The 21,478-nt window shown below is 51.1% G+C and overlaps 1 protein-coding gene across 14 annotated transcripts in view; it reads right to left on the bottom strand.

Moving 5' to 3' along the window:
- The window catches only part of Ablim2 (actin binding LIM protein family member 2), a 121,812-nt gene that overhangs the window by 16,871 nt on the left and 83,463 nt on the right, over positions 1-21,478 (bottom strand). For 9 of the 14 annotated variants that reach the window (XR_009057243.1, XM_057771490.1, XM_057771486.1 and 6 more), the window contains 5 exons: positions 17,672-17,773; positions 16,308-16,361; positions 9,311-9,430; positions 8,361-8,413; positions 7,638-7,776 (listed from right to left, as the gene is read on the bottom strand). Coding sequence is in view for 13 of the 14 variants with exons in the window: in XM_057771490.1 (XP_057627473.1) it covers positions 7,638-7,776; positions 8,361-8,413; positions 9,311-9,430; positions 16,308-16,361; positions 17,672-17,773 (468 nt within the window). In the remaining variant the exon portion in view is untranslated. The remainder of the gene's footprint in view (positions 1-7,637; positions 7,777-8,360; positions 8,414-9,310; positions 9,431-16,307; positions 16,362-17,671; positions 17,774-21,478) is intronic. The other 5 variants (XM_057771499.1, XM_057771497.1, XM_057771492.1 and 2 more) reach the window with 1 other exon arrangement.

The raw sequence follows: 21,478 nt of genomic DNA, 5'->3' as shown, positions 1-21,478 counted from the left end.
CTCAGCCCGGCCAGGCGAGGGCAGGACCCATGACGCTTCCAATAGAGACAGGACTAGGCAGCTGAGAATAAGCAGAGGCCCCTAAAGATAATCCGTGTGCCTTGTTTGTGACCTTCTATCCCCAAAACACGGGGGGGGGGGATCTGAGCCAATTATTAACACAAGAAACATTGAAACGGGGCCCAGCCCAGCTGGTACCCAACTTCAGGAAAAACCTCAGTATCACACCACCCAGGCCTAGCTCCTTACCCAGATTCAAACATCCTAGGCTAGGTCTGACTGTGGCCATCCTGCACTTTGACGGCCACCACAGGTCACCACTAGTCAAATGGGGCTGGGGATCTTTGAGGTTGGTGAATTTCAAATCCAATAGTGATTCCTAGCTTCTCTTTAAATGAAATGGGCCAGACAGAGACACAGGGGTCCTCAATGTTCACTAGCATGAAGCCAAATGCCATGGGAGCTCCTGGGAAGCCAGGGAAAGGCTCAGGAGGGCTATGGGCCACACCCCACAGCATTCACACTGAGGTGTCCACTGAAGACTGATGTGAGCACCAGGGACAAAGCTGCCACCTGTCCTGTCTGCCCTGCTGCTGAGCATGCCGGGTTAGGCATTACCTCGAGGTGCCCTGTGGGCTCAGAGACCCTCTTCCCAAGGGACCCACTGAGGAAAGTCAGGAGCCAATGACAGCTGAAGGGGCTAGATATCGTTCTCCTCCAAGACGAGGCTAGCAGCAATGAAGAACTTGTCTGTTGTGAGGATTCTCGCACAGATTCGGCTCTGCTCAGACCCTACTGCATCAGAAGTCTATGATTCTGCAAGCCCCCTAGGCCCCTTGGATGAGCAAATGTCTCAACTGTGTTTCTGGCCCTCTAGTCAGGGACTGCACATGGCCTTCCCAGGCTCAATATTCAACCTCTCCCATGCAGTGGCAACCTTCTTTCCATAGGTCACATGTGTCTCCCACCTACCTAACAACTGCCTCAGACAGGGCTGAGCAATTTTAAAGAATCATTTCATTTTTAATTATGTGTATGTGTGTGGGAGAGGGGAAAGGGTATGAGCATGTTCAGTGCTGGTACACATGGGTCAGAAGAGGAGGTCAGAGGCCCTGGAGATGGAGTTATGGGTAGGTGTGGGCCGCTCAGTGTGGGTCCTGGCACCTGAGCTCTGCCCCCTGCAAGAGAGCAACACTCTTACGGAACCATCTCTCCAGCCCTGGTCATACTTTTCCCATTAAGTTGGAAAGATGGGGGTGAAGAGATGGTTCAGGGTTTGATTCCCAGTACCCCATTTTCTGGCCTCTGTGGGCACTGTGTGCACATTAGTGCACAGACATACATACAGGGAAAACATCCATACACATAAAACATTTTTTTTAAAGAAAGAAACTTGAGAAGGGCATTGGTGGCCGTGCCACCCCACCCTCTATGCCCAGACTTTTTCCTTTCTGAGGTTTTGAGCCTATGCACTTATCATCTTCTCTCTGGAGAAGGTCCCTTAGCCACTCTTTAAGGTAACAACTTCTCTCAGCTTTCCCCCACCTGAGGAGGTCCCTGTGCCTTCCATCCCGGAGTACATTCCCACTGAATGTAGAACTCACAGACCTCCCACTGGCACAGGAAGACATGCCACTCGCTTCAGGTCCCTGTTGTTTCCACGTGGAGTCAGCTGCCACCAACTAGGGCTTCCTGGAGATGACATTGCTCTCCTCACTGTGGACTTTCAAGATTTTTTTTTCTAAAACCTTAGTGTTCAGAAGCACGTCTTGGTGTGGACCTTTCTGACTGATCTTCTCTGGGGTTCACTCGGTCACATGACCTTGCAGGCTTCCATCTTCTGCCAAGTCTGCCATGTTTTCAGCCATTGTCGCTCTGAATGTTTCTAACCCATTATTTCTCCCCTTCAGGGAATTCACAACACGAGCAACTATTTCCCAGGTCCCTGGTGCTTGCTTTCCTTCTCTCCGTTGTCCACACCAGAACGAAGATCCTGACGCCCACTGTGGGAGTCAGTTATTCTGTCCCTGTACCCACACAACAGGTTTTTCATTATTTTACTTTTCAGTTCAATGCCAAGTCCCAGTTGATTCCTTTTTGAAGTAATTTGTGTTTCTTTCATGAGACCTTTTCTCTATTCCAGTTTCGACACAGCTGCTGACTGAAGCATCTTTATGACTGATGTCATAGAATCCCTGTCAGATGATGTCAACACCAGTTCTCTCCAGTGTTCTGGTCTGGGGACTCTTTCTCATTCCAATACTAACGCCACAGTTCTGGGTGCTGCAAATCAGCTTTTGATTGAGTCCTGGATATTCGGTTGCTGTGACAGGAGGTGGGATCTTAGGTAGTCTTACATTTTGGCACACCACGGTTTTGTTGGGCCCAGTGCGCAGGGCCGGGCACATAGACTGATTCCTGTAATCAATGTTTTACAGAGTGCCGATCTGTAAGCTACTCCATTCTTCTCAACTTGCCTGGGGTTGCTAGTGCCCACCACGATCCCTGATAGAACTGCCTGTCTGTCTGTCCCACCAGCTGGGAGGCAGAAGATGCCAGTGATAAACTCTGGACCTCCTCCCTGCAGGCTCCATCCCAACCCGTGACACTGCAGGGGTTTCCAGCCTCCTCCTCCTTCCCATCCTGTGGCTGCTTGCTCTGCTATAGCCCCTTCTTTCAGGTATACTTAGCAGCGAAAGCTAGACAGGTGTGTCTACCGCGGGTGTTCCTGTCCTCTGAGTTGCTATCTAGGTCTTGTCACATTCAATCTCTCTGAGGGGGGGATTGGCTATTGTGTGATTTTTAAAGGTCCCAGAGTCCCATGTACAACAGAACAGATAAATTTTGTATTTAAAATCTCTTCACACATTCAGAGTGCCATCTCTGTGCTCAAGGGCCTCTGTGCCTTGGACACAAGGGAGCTGGGGCCTAGGCAGATCAAGTGACCCGTATAAAGATCAAATGACCCTAGCAGGCCTTCTAGAGACCTGCATATCTGATATGGTCAGAAGCCTTCAAGAGTGTGGCCAAATGTGGATATGACTGAGAAGTGGGTGTGCACAAGAAGGGACAGGTACAGAGGACAGAGGACCCCCAATAAGTTCCCAGCTGTGTGCTTATGATCCTAGGTTGTATCAGGCCCTTTAGGCACTGGACACACTGCTAACTCCTGGGCTAGGCCCAGGCTTAGCCTAACCACGAACTCCTACACCAGCTCTCAGGCCACCCATAGCCACTATAAAGCATGCTGCTGACTGCTCTTGAAGCTGGCTTTGTTCTTGGCTCTGTCCTCCTTCAGAGTGGCTCATAAGAGGTCAGGGAAGCCACTGAAGACTCAAGACATGTGACTGAGAGCGAGAGGGTGTGTTCCCGGTGCAGTGAGCAGTGCAGGCTTCTCACAACACCGGAGAACATTCTTCTGACAACTGACCAACAAGCCACAGCAGGCCACCATGCCTTTGTTGGGGTCCAGTACATGACTGCCACTGCCTGCTCTGTACAGGGTAGCTCCTCTCAGCTCTGGACAGCAGCACTCAATGGCCCTGAGCACATGTGCTTTAGGCTGTAGAAGCAGACGCTGGTGGAACAGGCTTGAGCTGGCAGCTGCAGGCTCGCTGCAGCCTGGCATATGAGTCTGAGTGTTCCACCTGGACGTCCTCACAGGACTGCACGCCCAGGTGCCAGCCCCTCATCCTGCAGGTTCCCGGATCATTCTTGTTGTTACATATAAGGAAATTTCATACTATGGAGGCTTGCTAGGGACCCAAGGTCACTCAGGAGTGCCTTGCTAGGGCTCTACCTGCTGGGCCCAGATACAGGTTCAGAGCTCTGTGTCCATTCCTCTTTGGGTTTCCTGGTTGTATTAGTTGCCTTCAGTTCTTTCCTGAAAGCCATGCCTGCTCCCATCTTGTGTCTGGCTAGTCCCTCTCACCCTATACCATTGTGTCTGTTTTCCTGAAGCTCTGCAGAAGTCACTCTCCAAACCTTCATATATGCTATGCATTGCCCAAATACCTCGCTAATGCAGATGCTGGCAGCTATCACCTTTCATCCATCCAGGTCCTAGATCATGGGAGAAAACTAAAGTCCCCTGGGGCTGTCACTGCACAGGGTGGGGTGGGGGCTGGTAGCAATGACATGGCCACACAGTTTGCTAGCCCTGCCTTTACCCTCAGCTGGATCATCCCTTCCCAAGCATTCATTGCTTTCGGGACCACATCTTGAGGCCTGCTGGACAGTGACCTCCTCCCCAAGGACTTCTATATTCCCATGATACAAGCCACATAGCAGTTGGCTTGCATATGCCACCTGACTCACCCCACCTCACTGCAGTGCCACGGGACAGGAAGCCTTTTCTGTTTCAGGCCCTGCTCTGGTTCCACACCTAGAACAGGGCTGGAACATAGAAAGTGTTCAAGGACTGTGTGCTCGGTGCCTGGACTGCTCCTGCCCATGTGGACCCTGATTTGGCGCTGAAAATGCCAAAGATCTTCCAGTTCTGATATCTGTGGACTCTGCCGCCTAGGGATGTCAGTCACAGCTCTACCACCAGGCGCTTGGCCGTCCCCCTCAGTACTCCAGGGAGACTGACAGGTCATAAGGAGCCTGCTCTGCATACCACAGGCAAGGGAATTCGGGTCAGCTCTTTCTCACTGTGAACTCTGCGGGGGGTCAAAGGGATGAGAGAAAGTGTGGCCCACCTACCCTTCCTTCCTTCCTTCCTTCCTTGAAGAAGAGAGTCACAGAAACCTGTCCTGTAGCTGGCTGCTGCTGACTGGCTGAGAGGGAGGACAGTGAGCTAAGAAGCAGAGACGGGCACATTTCATCATTCCATGCTCTATAGGGGCCTCATGTTGGAGGGCACAGAGATGACAGCAACGGTGAAGGCACAGGCCAGTCTGGGGTGAAGTGGCCTCTGCTGAGGTCTTTCCTGTACTTCCTGGATGCTAAGTCAAAGAGACTCATTTGTCTCCAAGCCCCAAGGCCCATGCCACCCCGAACCCACTCCTCCCACCTTCCTCTCAACCTGATGATGTAAAAGAGGGGTTTACTCTCTGGAAACTTTGGGACCTTGCTAGGGACCACAGAAACCCCCTGGCAGTGTCTTCTACAGCCCAGGTACTTGAATTAAACCACTATCATGCTTGTATCTGCGTGTGCACGTTTGTATTCACATCTGTGCATAAGAGACCACAAAAGAGAGGATAGGACAAGAAAGGTCAGGAATGTGGGACCCAGAGGACATGTGTCCACAGGGTGCAAGCTAGGGAGGAGACTCAGGGCTTAGAGTCTCTCTGTAAGGCCTTCAAGCCCTCCTCTTATGAGAAAAGCCAACCTTGTCCCCCTTTGTGCACTCAGAAGACATTAATGAACACTCGCACAGAGCCAGGAAGCTCCCGCATAGGACACAGAAGGAATGCAAGCACATCTGTGATAAAACACATGCCCGTTGATAGGGCAGTAGAGCCTGGCATAGAACTGCTGCCCTGTGGGACTGTGCAGCACCGCTGGGGTGGAGGTAAAGGCACAGGTGCAATGCTAGACCCTGTGGGCTTCCTGCTCAAGAAATCTGAAGTCAGGACACCAGAGGGAAGCAGAGGCAGGAGGATATAGTCATGGCTGTTGGCACATAACAGGTGGCATGGGACCAAGCACAGGTGTCTGGGTTCCCACAGGCCAGGTGCACCCACATAACAGCTACTTCCTGTCCACACCGTTCGTGTTGGCTTGCTGCAGGGATGCAGCAGAGGAATGGGATGGCAGGCAAGTCCCTGTCACTGTGGGAATGACCACTGAAGACACCTGGAACAGCCTGCCTCACAGACACCACTCCACTCAAAAGTGCCCGGGATGAACAGCCTCATTCTGGCATCTGCAGATGAGAAAGAACCACAGGGGGTGGAGGGCACATGCACGGGCCGCACAGCATAGTGAGAGCAGAAGCGGGACCCTGAGAGGTACCATCTGTAGCTGGGCTTCTTCCCACACTACATCCCTGCTCCCCCCCCCCCCCCGTCCTGAGGCACAGGCAGTCCATACATCCCAGTGGGAACTGCTGAGAGCACAGGCTGGCCAACACGGGGAGAGTCTGGGTGAAGTCATGGGAATGGAACCCAGCACTTCCCTAACAGAGCAAAGACCAGAAACTGGAAAGCATCATCCTGAAATACCAACATAAATTTTTGGCCCCCAGCTAATGCCTGGATGTCAAGACACCACACAGGGCAGTGAGAGCTAAGGGCAGCCCTATGCCCTGCTCTGTGGGGGGGCCTCCACTACTCAAGTACCACAAAGCATTTGTGCACAGCCAAAGGAGGATAGCATCTGGGACAGGGACTCTTGGGACAGAGGGCTAAGGGAGGGTATGTGGCCACCCCAGTAGGCCCGGGCAGGCACGTGGGATCTCCACCTCCTCTCATCACGCCTTCAGCTAGCTCTTCCCCTAAGAGAACCTACAGGAGGACCCAGACCTATGGGGCCCTCCCATGTTCACATCAGCCTGTGTGCACGGTCTGAGATCCCAAGGGAGCTCATCTGCTTACAAAGGCCGCACATGTAACAACAGTCCCATTGCCGATTAGTCACAGTGTCTGGCCGGCTGCATCTCCACTCCTCTCTGCTGCAGGGCACCTCTGGTGTACAGTGGTCAGAGAGTGCCATCCACCGTCAGGAGGGAAGGTGGGTGGGGACAGCCCTACTGTTCACTGATGGCCAGCCAAAACCCTCTTGCACGCCCAGGGCCTAATGAGTCAGCATTAGTGCTCTGGTCTCTATCACAGTCAGTCATCAGAGAGCGCAGATTACACTCAGAGTTGGTGCCATCATGACGCCAGGTGCTTGTTCTGCTTTTTCACACCATGGAGATTCTCATGACCTCCATTTCCAACCATAGCCACAGAAAACAAGCCACCACCACCCCCATCCCCCCGCCCCACTCAGCAGATACCAGAGACTGCTTCTGGGAGAACCTGAGTCTGCCTGCAATCCTGTGCTGGCTCTGCCTGTGACCTACAGCATCTCCAGTGAACAACGCAATGGGCAATTACACCATTCTTGAGAATCATTCCCAAGCCAGACTTCACAACACCCCCAAGGCTTGCTGTTGCCTGAGATGTCAGGCCATATCTCCTAGAATCTCCAAGTGCCTTGCTCAGGATGTCATAGGGACCAGGACAGTGCCTTGTACCAGTTCCAGGTCTGGACTCACCCCCTGACCATGACCACATCAGCACCCACCCACCCACCCAGGGAAAGAGGCTGAGTGCTGTTCTCTTTGCTTTCTTGTCAGCTAGGAGAAAGCCACAAGGGGGCATTGTGAGCACACTAGTTAGCTGCCTCACTGCAGAGGTAGTGGTTGAGGCTGGGGCTCAGACCTTTCTTTAGCTGGCTTGATTCACATTTGATTGCTCTTTGGTTGATTTTGGTTTTAATTTTTATTTTTTGAGACAGAGTCCCCCTATGTAACTCAGACCGGTCTCAAACTCACAGCAATCCTTCTGCCCCATTCTTCCAAATGCTGGGATTACGTGCTTTCTCTTGGTTTTAGTGTTTTCAGGGAGGAAAGCTGAGATTTGGTGGCCCACTCAGTAGGGGCCCTTGGCTGGCAGTGTCCAGTACACATCAGAGGAGCCACTCACGTGAGTAGAGGCTGTCCCCAGGCATCCTCGGCAGAGGCTCCCGCTCAGCCCCGCTGCTGAGGGACAGAGATTGGCTGTCCAGATCTGGAGAATTTGTTCTGGTATCTGCATCCCCTTTGAGAAGCAGCCAGGTAGTCTTCTGCAGAGGAACAGAAGGTTATGGGAACACTGAAGTCATCTGCCATGGTGAAAACACCTCACCAGAACCTTCTAGTAGCTTCTGTACATCTGGCTCATAAGCCAACCCCGCTGCTTTTAATACCAGCCTTGCTATTAAGGGTGTCTCGTTCATACATTCTGCAAGTTTGTCAAGCAGCTGGAGAAATGGCCAAATGCTGCCCACAGCCTGCTGCTGTGATGCCCCTGCCCTCACATCCTCTCTGGCCGTTTTCACAGCATGGCCACATCAAAGAAGTATATCAGTAAGGTCTCCTACCTTCTACTCTCTGGCCATTTATAAAAAGCACCCGCCAAGCTGTTCTAGAACCTTCATGTCAAATACCCCAGAGTGTACTGGGTTTGTTTCCTCAGTCCCACAACCATGACTGGCTGCACGGCAGAGCTAGGACACTAGCAGAGAGTGTGCTCATATCGAGTGCAGGAGGAGGCAGGTGGGGGTGGCTCCCACCCTGGGCCTCCCAGGACCCCAGGGGCAGAGTAAGAGGACTGGAGCTCCAGCCGGAGGGGCTGTCCACCCTGCAGCAACGTGGCCCACTGCATTACCTTCCTGCTGTCCTGATCAAAGCTGCTGTCCTCCACCTCCAATCGCCTGGTGGCTGGAAGGGAAAAATCCGTTTGTAAAGGCAGCTCGCCATGTTTGTCCTGGGGGCCCTGCTTTACATCATGCTCCAAAGTCAAAGAAAACCAAGGAAAAGGACAACAGAATGAACATCTTTCCCGGACCAGGATGCACTAGAGCTACCTCCTCAGGGACAGGGCCCGGAAGGTGGGTGTGTCCCGAGCAAAGTGACACCTCTTCGCAGCTCCAGCCACACCTCCAACCAGGGGAAATGGAGTCACATTTTCAGACGAAGTCACATTTTCACTTGGATTTGATAAGTATACTTTTGACCTTGTGAGGGGGACCCCGAAGGGACAGAGGTCTCAGTCTCAGAGCCCTTGGTGCCAGCCACAGCTGCATGCTTCTTGGGTATCACTGCTTCTTTCTCAACATGAACTCTTCAAAACTGGAATTTGGCCCATCTCACAGATGGAGAGACTGAGGTTCAGGGAGGTGGCTTGCTCTGAGGTCATGAGCCAGCATGGATTGAGGGGAGGGGGCTGAGAGTGACATGAACTCAGACAGTCAAAGTCCGAAGTCTCCCCTGCCTGTTCCTCTGAGCTACCTTCTGCCTGCCCAGCCCTGAACTCTGCCACTGGGAGGAGTCCACAAGAAACAGCCAAGAACGACAGTACACCCGGAGACGAGCCCACTTGGAGCAAGAGTTCACACCCTCACGACAGCTGGCCAAGGAGACTCTGGGCAGCAATCTGTCATCCCGCTGGACTGACCCTTTCCCAGGAGTAAACAGAGAAACCATGCAAGGCATGCTGGTATGTTCCAGGACCTGCCAAGACCTACCCCAACCCTGTGCACACAGCAGTGTCTGGAAGCTCTGGGGTCCTCCCCAGCTAGGGCTCAGTTCAGGGAGGAGAGCAGGCGGGCTTCTTACCTGCAGCCTGCGGTGGGCTCAGCCCTGCCCGTCTCTTGGAGCGCCCTGCCTCCTGCACCACCAAGGACAAAACTGACACCAGGTCAGAGAGCTTGGACATTGGGGACTGGGCTACAGGACCTTGACAAGATAGGGCCAAAATTGTAAACTGAGTACTTCCATCCTAGACATCAGGACTCTGTGTCTCCCCGCCCCGCGCTGCCTGTCTCTTCCAGGGAGAGACCAATTTTGGGGGGTGAAAATAAACCCTCTGCTTTTTCCACATACAGGGGCTAATTACCCATAGACCTGCTGGGGAGGGTCAATGGAGGGACGCAGAGGGGTGGGCAGCATGACTCCTGTGACTCGATGGCTGTCACCGAATGTGGCTAATACACCAGCACTGACTCTCAGCAGCTGGCCAAGGGCACAGGGACAAACAAGCTGTGGCCACTCCGAGAACTCATTTTTATACCCCCATCATCTGTGCCAAAGAATCCAGGCCAGGGGCTCTTCAGGTTGTGAGATCCCACTCCAGTAACCCAGGCCGCGGGCTTTCAAAATTCCGTATAGCCACGGGTAACACACTAGCCAACACGCTACAGCATAGTGCTACGCAGGGCTCCAGAATGCTCCTCCACTTGCGAGAATGTTCTGTGGAGACTTGACAAGGGTCCTCTGTAAACACCACAAGCTATGACAGATGTGTAGTGTGTCGGGCCAGAGCCAAATTCACCAAGTATTTTGCACTGTCTGTAGGTTGCTCTGGTGGCGCAAGCCTTTAATCCCAGCACTTGGGAGGCAGAGGCAGGCGGATCTCTGTGAGTTCGAGACCAGCCTGGTCTACAAGAGCTAGTTCCAGGACAGGCTCCAAAACCACAGAGAAACCCTGTCTCAAAAAACCAAAAAAAAAAAAAAAAAAAAAAAAACAACTCGGAGCCTCAGTTTCCTGATCTGTATAATGGGAAAATGCCACTCTACCTTCTCCAATTCACAAGAATCAGGTGAGAAGGTGTCTGAGAATACAAAGGCTGGTTTACAGCTTTGCAAGGCTAGGACTAGGCCAGAGGTCAACCCTGAAGGTAATCCGAAAGCAGCTCTTCCCTCCTTCCCTCCTCTAATTCAGTTAAGTCTGAACACACTCATGTGACACACGTGTCCCTCTGGCTGCCCATCTGTTCACTTCTGTCTCCTCCCTTATCCTTCCACCCACCTGCTCACCTACCTACCCACCCAGACACTAACCCATGCTTCTGCTCATGTATCTATACCTATCCACTAAGACAGCCATCAGTTATCCAATTTATCCATCCACTCACCCACCCAGCCACTAAGCTATGTATGTATGTATGTATGTATGTATGTATGTATGTATGTATGTATCTATCTATCTATCTATCTATCTATCTATCTATCATCTAACTATTCATCTATCATCAATACCCACCAAGCATCAATTCCTCCATCCATCTGCCCATACACTAATCTACCCACCTATTTATCCATCGATCTCCCACACACCCATCCACTAAGCCATGCACCTACAACTATCTTCTATCCATCACACACCCACTAACCAACTCCCCCATCCCTGTATCCACAACTTTCCAGTTATTCACCCCCACTCACCCATGCATACCCCTCTTTGTCTTCTCCATTTCTTTGTTCACTGATGCATACATTCATCCACGCTGCCCTGACCCCATTATATTGGGCCTCTGTCACCTAGCCTTTCAGCCTCACCCCTGCACCTGCCCCGTCCTGAGCACGAACACAAAACAGACATGATGTTTTTCAGCCTCAGCTGACTGACTTCATTCTCCCTGCAAGGTGTAGACATTACAGGGCCTTGCCTTCGCTCACAGGGACCTGCATACAAATCTGCCTCTCCACTGAGCAACGAGTAGGAGATGCTCAAGGTCACAGCACATCTGATGTGCCTGGTGCCTCCTGGAGTGTCTCACACACTGACCTCCAACACAACAGGGGAAGAAGAAAGCGGATGGATGCACACAGCCCAGAGCTTCTGTGGGAGCCACGCAGCTTGCCTTTGGTGGCACCTATACTTCTATAGCTCTGGCTTCCGGGGGGGGCATTGACTGTGCTCAGAGGCAATCTGTGGCCATCAGACAGTCTCAGCTCTGCTCTCTCCTGGAACTCTGTCTGCCATCAGTACAGAGCCATCCCTGTCAAGCTCGGTGAGTGTCTACACACACACGTTGATAGCTGGGCCCTAGTCACACCTGGCTGGTACTATCACTAGTAGGTGGCATTTCTGTACACATGGGGAGGGGAGGGGAGAGTCTCTCAGGCTTGGTGTCTCTCCTCAGGTCTCAGGGTTCCAGAAGGGCGTGGATGGGGGTCTTGCTTCTCTACTCAGGTCCAGACTAGGTTTCTGAGAACAAGACCCATTAGCAAGACTTCTCTTACCTTGCCCAACACATATCAAGCATCAACCTGTACAGTTTACATTGCTTTGGAATTATATTCAGAGAGAATGAACGTGTTCACATGTGTGTGCATGTGTGTGTGCATGTGTGTATGTATATATGTGTGTGTATGCAAGCACACACACTGGGAGCAACTCTACAGATTTTTCAGCTTCGGAGGGCAAGGATGTACTTGATCATATGATCTCAGGGCAATTCTATGGATTCTGCTTCACAGGGCAGGCTATGTTTTGCCATCCCTATGGTTCCAGCTCTGAAGTAGAGCCAAACACATAGTGGATGCTCAAAAACCACCCCTTAGATAAATTAGTGAAAGCTTCTGGCATCTTTAGGCACTGGGCTTCTTTCTATGAAGCTGAGGGAATGGCATCTGTGTGCTGACTGCTACCAGAACTGACAGTGGCATCAGAGGAAGAGCTACAGAACTGGCACCTCTGCCTGCTGACTTCTCTCTCACCCAGTGTCCCTCTTCCAGAGAAAGAGGCTCATCGTCCTTCAGACCACACAGAGGAGCTCCTCTGAGGCCCACAGGCCTGTGTCAAAGTGCTCTCTGGAACGACTGACTTCCTACACTCCTGTCCCATGTCCCTCAAGAACTTCTGCTAGGCATGCCCCACTGGGTACCAGATTTCTAATGCTCTTTATGGGCACAGAGCTACCTGATACCTGGTCTTTCATCATATCTCAGAAGACAACCCCAAACGAACGTGAGACTCAATCTTCCAGGGAAGAAACCCCAGAGAGTCACAGCAAGCCCTTATTCCCATCTTCAACCAGGGACCAAAGAACTGGAAATAGACAGGTACTACTCGGATGGTGACCCTGAGAACATGGGTGGCCAGGTCCCCTCCCCCACTCACTCATGGCTGTCCCAGCCTCATGCTTGCTTAGAAATCAAATGTGAACCTGGTGAAATAGCAGTTCCATCCTGGACCTGGACAGCCAAACCGTCTAGGAAGTCTTTGAGGAAGCACCATTTGTCTTAGACAGTCGTAATGGTCACTATAAACTGTCAACCTCTGAGGACCCAGTATCACCTTGGAAGTGAACCTTCAGCTGCATCTATGAGGAATCACTAGCTTTGGGGTATTCCCTTTGGGGAAGGAAGGGTGGTGTTGATTACGTTAACTGGAGTAGGAAGACCCACACTAAATGTGGGTGACCATTCTCTGAGCTGTATAGGAAGGAGGAGTCTAGCTAACACTGTCCTTCAACACACTCTGCATCCTGGTGGTGCCCGTGCTGTGACTAGGTGCTTCCCGCCACTGTGACCTCTCTACTGCGAGGGGCGGCACTCCTGAACCAGGAGCTGGAAAGAACCCCTCTTACTTCCGTCACATTTGTCAGGCTGTCTTATCACAGCGGCAGGAAAACAAACTAAACAGTCTAAAAGCGGATGTCTTCTTTCCTCCGAGAGACCGCCTTTGGAGAGCCCCTTCTGTCAAGCAGCTCTGCCATTTTCAGAAACTGCCTGAAAGCTCTGAGGCACAAGCCTAATCCCATTTCTAAGGAAATGAACCCTGAGGAAGGAAGCATTTCTCTCTGCTAAGTAGCTGCCTCCCCAAGGTGACAAGGTTGGATGCTGTACATGTATGCAGGAATGTGTGTATGTATGCAGTTGTGTGAATGCAGGTATATGTGTGCACACAGGTGTGTATGTATGTGTAGCTGAGTTTGCATGTGAGTGTATATAAGTGTGTGTGTGTATACAGGCATGTGTGAATACAGGTGTATGTGTGCACACAAGTATGTATGTGTGTGCAGGCAAGTGTGCATGCAAGTGTATGTGTGTGCACACGCATGTGCAGGTATGTGTGTTTGCAGGCATGAGATTCCACTTTCACAGGGCAACACAAACAGTCCACAGCTTCTCTTGAGCTGCAGACGATCCTGAAGCTTCTGACTCACGCAGCTGCCAAGACCCTGTGCCTCCTCCTGCCTGACAGGCACTACAAGCTGATCCTTGTGATGCCTGGTGGTATGGGGGGGGGGGGGCGCTCCTTATCTTTTGCCCCTGCTTACTCCATTTTTATCACTTCCTACTTTTCTTCATATCTTCTCTTCCTCCTTAAAACCAGTAAACGCTAAGCAAGTAAAACTTAACTGTTATAGAAATACAGTCAGTTCCCAAAATACCAAAAAAAAAAAAAAAAAAAAAAAGACAACTTCAGTTGATTGGGTCAGAAGTCAGCTGCACAGTTATGAGTGCTTCATGGACTCAAAAGCATCTTGCCTTCTACCCCAAGTGTCACCTCCACCCAGTGGGCACAGGGGCCCAGCTATCCTCATGGCTCTCAGAGCAGGACTGAGACTCCGGCATCAGAGAAGAACACTACTATAACCAGCAGCGACCATGTCCAGTGACTTCAGAGTTGAATGCTGTGAGTCAATACATCTGGGGGAAAGGCTTGGCTGCTTGCAACATGTTAAATATAGGATCTTAAGCTAATGGAACAGTCTTGTGATTCACTGTCATCTCGCAGGGGCTGTTTCAAGCTGGAGTGAGGATTAAAATACTGCTGCTCATGCCTACATCGAGCTCCAGAGCTCCTCAGGGAAGACTTGTGGTCAAGTTGCCTTGATGGAGCAAGCACTTGGTGGGGGTAGAACGGTGAGCAAGCACGCTCACGCGCACACACACATGTACACAGGTAGGCATGCACAGGGCATGCATGCACATGCCCTACCTGTAACCAGGGGTGGGGAGGCCTTATGAATACCAATGGTCTCAGTGTATGAACTGGAAACCAAAGGTACCCCTGCACATCTGTATTTCCCAGGGGTCTTTAAGGAGCTTCTTACTGCTAAAGCTCTCTAGTCACTTGTGGTTTGCACAGCTCACTGCATTCTGCATGAGTTTGCATTGCCAAATGCCTGGTCAAGGTGGTGTATGCCAAGATCTGCTTCTTTACAAAAATCAGCGTACAGAATCCTGGACTTGGGTAACTAACTGTGTGGTTCCTTCACACTGGAGTGGCCTGCAGACAGTGTCCTATGTCTAGACTACAAGGCTGGTGCCTGGGAACTGGGAACCTGATCTCCCCCAGGGGCTCAGGTAAAAGACTTTAACCCTAACACTCTGACTCAGTCTGACCCTATCAGACACAGTTGGTCAATTATATAAAGTGACATTCTAAGGCGAGGTGCCAAGGCCAACTCTGCCTGGACCATGGGTATTAACCACACAGTCTTAGTGTCTAGTGGTGATGCAGAGGTAGCAGTGGTTAATCAAGGCCCCATAAATTAATCTTTTCCCTGGGCTCTGGGTGATACAGAACCCATGGTCCTCCTCCAAGGCTGTCCAGCATAGTGCTGCAGGGGTCACCTAATGGGTGTTCCTTTCTTTTGTTGGGCCTTTTCCCCCACTTTTAAGACTAGAGTTCTCTTCTTGGTAAAAGGTGTCATAGTCTAACTGTCCCCACCCATCTCTTGGAGAGAAGTGTGCTCTCTGCTTGGATTCTGGAAACCAGGACTTCAGTTTTCTTCTTTCCCTCTGAGAGGAGGAGGAAAGACAGAGTGTGGGCCTCTCCACACTGAGGAATAAAACCCAACACAGTAGGCCTCCAATAAGCTGGCTACCGCTTGTCAGTATGGAAAGGGGGTGCTTTCCTTAGCCACATCTGAAAAAGAACTGTCCATGCAGAAATCTCTCTTCCCTCGCATCTTAGTGATGACATAACAGTCCCCACGCTGTGCGCAGCCCTTTACAGTTTAGAACTGTCTCTACCCTCATGGTTCTGTGAGCAACTCATACCCAACCCCATAGGGATGAGGGGGCAGAGGGGCAGGAATGGCGGTGAGGAAGTGGAAGACACAGTGGGAAAGGGGTCTAGTTTGCAGATGAGGAAACGTAGGCTCATGGTGCTGAGGTGATCTGCCCTGCTCACCCAGAAATCCCAGTTCTCACTCTTCTAGAGTCCTGCTCCATGGCCTGGTGCTGAGGTGACCTGCCCCACTCACCCAGAAATCCCAGTTCCCACTCTTCTAGAGTCCTGCTCCACGGCCCAAGCACTCTTTTCCTTGTACTTCTGTCCCAGGTAGGTTCATGTGGAGAAGATGTGGGGGTCAGAGGGATAGAGACACCCTTGCTAACAACCATCTCTAGCTCCTACACAATGCAAGGAACCCCATCAGCTGAGGGCAAGGCATCCTCTTCTGTCACAGATATTCCCAAAAGATGGGGCCTAAAGCCTCCCTAAATTGCGGCTGGTTCCAAGTCATTATTTTTCAAAGATCAGGCCTGAGTCAGGGCATGGGCGAGAAGCCCCCCATTTCCTCACCATCTCGACTGGGGCCCCCATGGTAGCATCAAAAACACAAAATAAAGGTTCTTAGTTCTAGCAGCTGCACCCCAGCCCCAAATGCCATGCATTAGCCTCTCCACATGTCTCCTCTGCTGTGAAAAGCGACCTCCCAGGTCCCTACTAGTGAGCGTGCATTTAACATTCAGTCAGCAGGGCCTCCCCAAGCCTCAGAGCAGGACACAGCAAAGGGAGCATTCAGAAGCAAGAGGGTGCAACAGGCATGCAGGCAAAGCACGGCAGCAGAGCCCGACAGACCAACCATACCGTGCTGTTTGTAGATAGGGGGTTTCCTATAGATGTTATCTTTTACGCCAGTGTCTGGGAAGAAGAAGGAAAGAGAAGGAAAGAACGTGAGGGGAAGCAGGGAAGCAGCTGCAATGCTCTCCACCCTAGGGTTTCTGTCAGCTCCTGGCTCACCCAGCCTGGAATCACCCGCCAAGTTCACAAACAGAAAGTAGGCTAGGCTGAAGCCCCACACCTTCACCAAGCATTCCCTACTCTAGACCTCACCTCATATGGGAAGGGGACAAGGAGAGAAGTGGACAGGGAAGGAGGCAAGCAAGAACCTTGAGGTGCTGGGGGAGCCCCTTTTCTCCACCTTGATCCAGAACAGAAAACGTTTTCTCAGTATTTGTGAGACTTGGAGAAAACCCAAACATGTCAGTTTGAGGGGTTAATGCAAACCCATTGCGTTAGGATTTTGTATTGTTTGGGGATAGAATCTTTTTGTTTTGATTATTTTTTTATTTTATTGATTTTTATTGAGCTCTATATTTTTCTCTGCTCCCCTCCCTGCCTCTCTTCTCCCCTTTCAACCCTCCTCCAAGGTTTCCATGCTCCCAATTTACTCAGGAGCTCTTGTCTTTTTCTACTTCCCATGTAGATTAGATCTATGTAAGTTTCTCTTAGTATCCACATTGTTGTCTAAGTTCTCTGGGATTGTGGTTTGTAGGCTGGTTTTCTTTGCTTTATGTTTAAAAATCACCTATAAGTGAGTACATGTGATAATTGTCTTTCTGTGTCTGGGTTACCTCATCCAAAATGTTTTCTAGCTCCATCCATTTTTCTGCAAAATTCAAGTTGTCATTATTTTTTTTGTTGTGTAGCACTCCATTGTGTAAATGTAACCACATTTTTCTTATTTTTTCTAAAGATTTATCTATTTATTATGTATACAGTATTCTGCTTGCATGTCTGCCTTCAGGCCAGAAGAGGACACCAAATCTCATTACAAATGGTTGTGAGCCACCATGTGGTTGCTGGGAATTGAACTCAGGACCTTTGGAAGAGCAGGCAAAGCTCTTAACCACTAAGCTATTTTTTCAAGACAGAATTTCTCTGTATAACAGCCCTGGCTGTCCTAGAACACGTTTTGTAGAACAGGCTTGCCTAGAACTCAGATTAAAGGTGTGCACCACCACCAGGCAGAATCTTGTTTTGTAGTTCAGGTTGGCCTTGAACTTGTGCTACTCCTGCCTCTGCCTTCTCAGTGCTGAACAACTGGTATGCACCACTACACCCTACTCCATGGAGTAACTTTTAAGGAAGCTTGGTGTTTGGGGATGCTCTGACAACTTTGGTGCTGCCACAATGGTGCATGAGGAACCAACAAGTACACAGGGACCTACCTGGGATGTGGAAGTGGCGTGGCGCCTGCTGATAGGTAGAGGAAGGAGGCCTGCTGTCGGAGAGCACCGAGAGACTTGGGGTGCTACGGCCACTTTCGCTGCCTCCAGACGGAAGAGCAGAGGCAGTAGGTGAGGGGCAAGAAAGCAAAGCAGACAGTTTCAGGCAAAAAGAGCTGATCTGTAGTGAAGCCCCTCTCTCCTGCCTGAAGGAAGCCCACACCTGAGTCTTCCAGCCTGGGTTCTATGACTTCTGTCCCAATGGGCAGTGTTCCTGGCCCCAGGAGGTGGAAGGGACAAAGGGGCAGTGATTGAAGGGCCAACCGTGTGTTAGTGTGTGGGTGGTGGGCAGAGCCCAGGATCCTGGGGTGTGAACACACACCCCAGGCTCACAGTTCCTGCCTCCCTGATGTAACTTATGCAGGAAGGTCCTGACTGCTTTGAGATCTCATCAATTAACTGTGAGAAAGGGACTAAGGTGTAGAAATGGGTCAAAAAGTATCCCTTACAAATACTTTGCCCATGTAGGAAACTGGGGGTCAACATTCATCAACTTCCACAGTCCTTGATACAGGCTGTTTCTGACAAGCAAAAGGAGCATCAGTGTACTCTGCTGCCTCCAAGTTCTGCCTCAGCAGGAGCTATGTTTTGTGTTTTGTGAAGGATGCCAGATGATCAAGTCACCCATCAGACACCTGAGTGGATGCCCCACCTCCCGCCAATGCAGAATGCGATGGATAGAACACGGTGGCACTGGACACGTGATGAGGAGCACGGCTCACAGCAGGACACCCCACAGCACAAACGTTCCCTTCCTAAATTGAGACGTGGGAAACTCTGCAGGGCTGTGCCTGATCGCCTGGCTAAGAAAGGGGTCTCTGGATGCGAGAACCATGCCTTTGAATGGCAAGATCAAGCAGCTGGACCCTAAGGCCAATGGGACAGAAGCCAGGCCTGAGTAGACTGGAGACGACAGGAGCATCACAGACAGGCAGGGAGGGCCTGGCTGCAGGAGGGCCCAGTAAGTGGCCACCAAAGGAGACTAGTGATTCCTACTCTGGGCGTCTTCTCCTGCCTGAGCACAGCCACTGAATTCACCTGCAAACACCAATGGGGCTTTGGAGAAGTCAAAGATTTTATTCTAGAACTGTATGGAGCCTTCTGTCTGGCTGCATCCACTGAGCTTCTGTTCTTCCTGGCAATAGCAGGGGTCTCACCCAGGAAGATCGGAACCATAGTCTCCTGTGCATGACACCATGACTCCACGTGTCACTTTAAGTTATGACAAACACGGCAGCTTTGAAAACACAACTGTAAGCCATCTACCCTGGCTGAAGACTGTCCCTACTGGCTGGCATCCCTCACATGACCAGGCCTTTCTTTCTTTTATCTAGACTTCATGGTCATTTCTGTTACCCTCACCCAGCTGACGGAGGATTCTAAAATGTTCCAACATTCCTGTCCACTCCAGAGCTTGACCTTTATATAGTGCGATGTTCCCTGAAATGATAAGTGAGGTTCCTACATGTAGGTGCACTCACTGATGTGGGGGCTACAGTTTCTCAGCTGATCACAGAGGCCAAGACCAAGGGAGCTGAGGCACAGTGTGGTAGCCTTGATGATCCACAAGGACCCTGTCACATTTACTAAAGTAGCCTTCAATACCAGCCACCTTGGTCTCTGCCTGGGACACTGAGCCTTCCCTGCCCCTTGTCTGACCTGCAAGGCCCTTCCCAGGCTCCATACTGTCTAGACCTTCCTGGTTCAGACTCATGATCTGGCTGACAAAACCCTCAGGAGGCCAAGGCCACCACAGGCCTTTCTCTTTTCCACAAGCATGTTCCCCTGTCTCGTGTAGCTGAGAAAACATCCTGCTGACCTCAACCCCACAGACGTGCCTGGAGCTCTGCTGTGGGCTTTCATGGTGTGCCCATGTCAGTCCCACACAGTGGGCACCATCTCTGTCACCTCCTGAGAAGGGCAAGGACTATGCTATGTGAGGTGGGCACACTGACTACTTGGAAGCCAACTTTCCCACCGGATCTCTGTGATGAGGTCGCCAGGACCCTAATGTCACCCAAGGACAGGCATGGAGGTACCTTTGTCCAGGCTCATGCCTCTTTTTGGAGGTTTCATATCCAGGGTGTTTCTGACACCTCCGGTGGAAGGGGCCTGTACAGGACTGGGCAGCCCAGGTTCTAGGTGTGGCCTATGACTTCTTTCAGTTTAAGTCAATGTTTTACTTTGAAATAGTTTTAGATGGTTCTAGAAGATGCCACCCTGCCAGAACCTGGAACCACTGTGTCCTATTAACTATACTTTGAGTTTCACCCACTTTCACTTGAGATCTTCTCTGTCTCAGCACCCGCCTAGGTCATCACACTATACCCGTGGTCACACCTTGACTTCTCCTAGCTGTGACCAGCATCCCTTGTCACAGGTCCTGACTTCCTAGAACACTGGCGGGGGAAGGTACTACAGAATGTCCCTCACCTGGGACAGAAAAAAAGAGGGGTTATAGATTTAGGGGGAAAGCACAGCGGTGGCATGTCATCCTTGTCACATCTCCCCCAGGGTACTTGCTGTCTGCAGAACCTGGAGCTGGAGCTAAGGGCCTTGCCTGGGAGCGATGCAGTTCGAGATCTTAGTCTGCACTCGGCTAAGTGGAGGGATCATGTCCACTACCTCCACAGATTCTGTGCAGAACTCGTCCCCCATGCTGTTATTTCAGTATAGATTTGTGGACATTGCATCATCTATGAGTCCAATGACTCATCATTTATTTTCTTGCTCCAACTATGGTTGCTATGACTGCAGTTGATTCTGGCCTTAAAGATGCTGCAGCTGACTCTAGCCTGGATGCCATTACAGCTGGCTCTGGCCCTGAAGATGTTATAGTTGGCTATGGCCAAGATGCTGCCATTGTCTCTGGTTGAACTTTCCCAAAGTCACATCTGAGCAAGACTAGTTCACAACACGTGCCAGGATCCTTTGACGACAATGGCCAAGGCATGTGCAGTTTCTACTTGGAGTCTCCTTGAGGCATCTACCATACATCCTGAGGTTGAGGGACCAAAGTTTAGGGACCTGTTTTAGAGATGAAGGAGGGAGCCATTAGCAGAATGAGAAACACCTCCTGGGGCATAGTGAATGCTGGGGTTTGGGCCTGAGGCTCTGCCCCTAAGTTCTTCTGCTTCCCTTCCTTTGCATGCCACTAGGGCTGTGGAAGTGCTTCCCATCAGTTCCCAGAAAAGTGACATCAGCAGCATGTGTTCCCTTGTCAACCTACACCTCCTGTCCTTATCAAGCAAGAGTCAGGCTGAAACCTTATACCACCCCAACCAAGGTCTGAAATTCCCACTAATGCACTGATAACTTTCACCAGTCCTTCACCCGCTGCAGGTCTGGAGCAGTGAGGCCCTAGGCACTGAGACACAGCAGGAGGGGATGATGTCTGGGTTGAGTGGACGGTGGAAAGAGGGTAGGTCAGGAGAGTCCTGGCACAGGAAGATGCGTCTACCTGGGGCCCTCACCCAGCATCAGACAGTGTGGTGTTTCTACTGTGTCCCAAATACTGCAGAGCACCCATGGGGAAAGGAATTCTCCAGAGCCTGGGCAGATGCCACACCTGTGGCTGTGTCCTGTGGACAGCGATAAGCTGCATGCCCAGAGGCTAGGAACAAGATGCTCCCCCATGAAGATCTCAGGGTCTGTAACTCATTTATCTCCTCAAGGAATGTTCTGGAAAGACACTGGAGAACCCAAGGTCACAGTCTCCCATGGAAGTCAATCTGCGGGCAGAGTTATGGG

This window comes from Chionomys nivalis, chromosome 6 (genome assembly GCF_950005125.1).
Source record: "Chionomys nivalis chromosome 6, mChiNiv1.1, whole genome shotgun sequence".
NCBI lineage: Eukaryota > Metazoa > Chordata > Mammalia > Rodentia > Cricetidae > Chionomys > Chionomys nivalis.
Note: the sequence above shows the minus strand (reverse complement) of the source record. Positions and strands in the feature narration are given on the sequence as shown.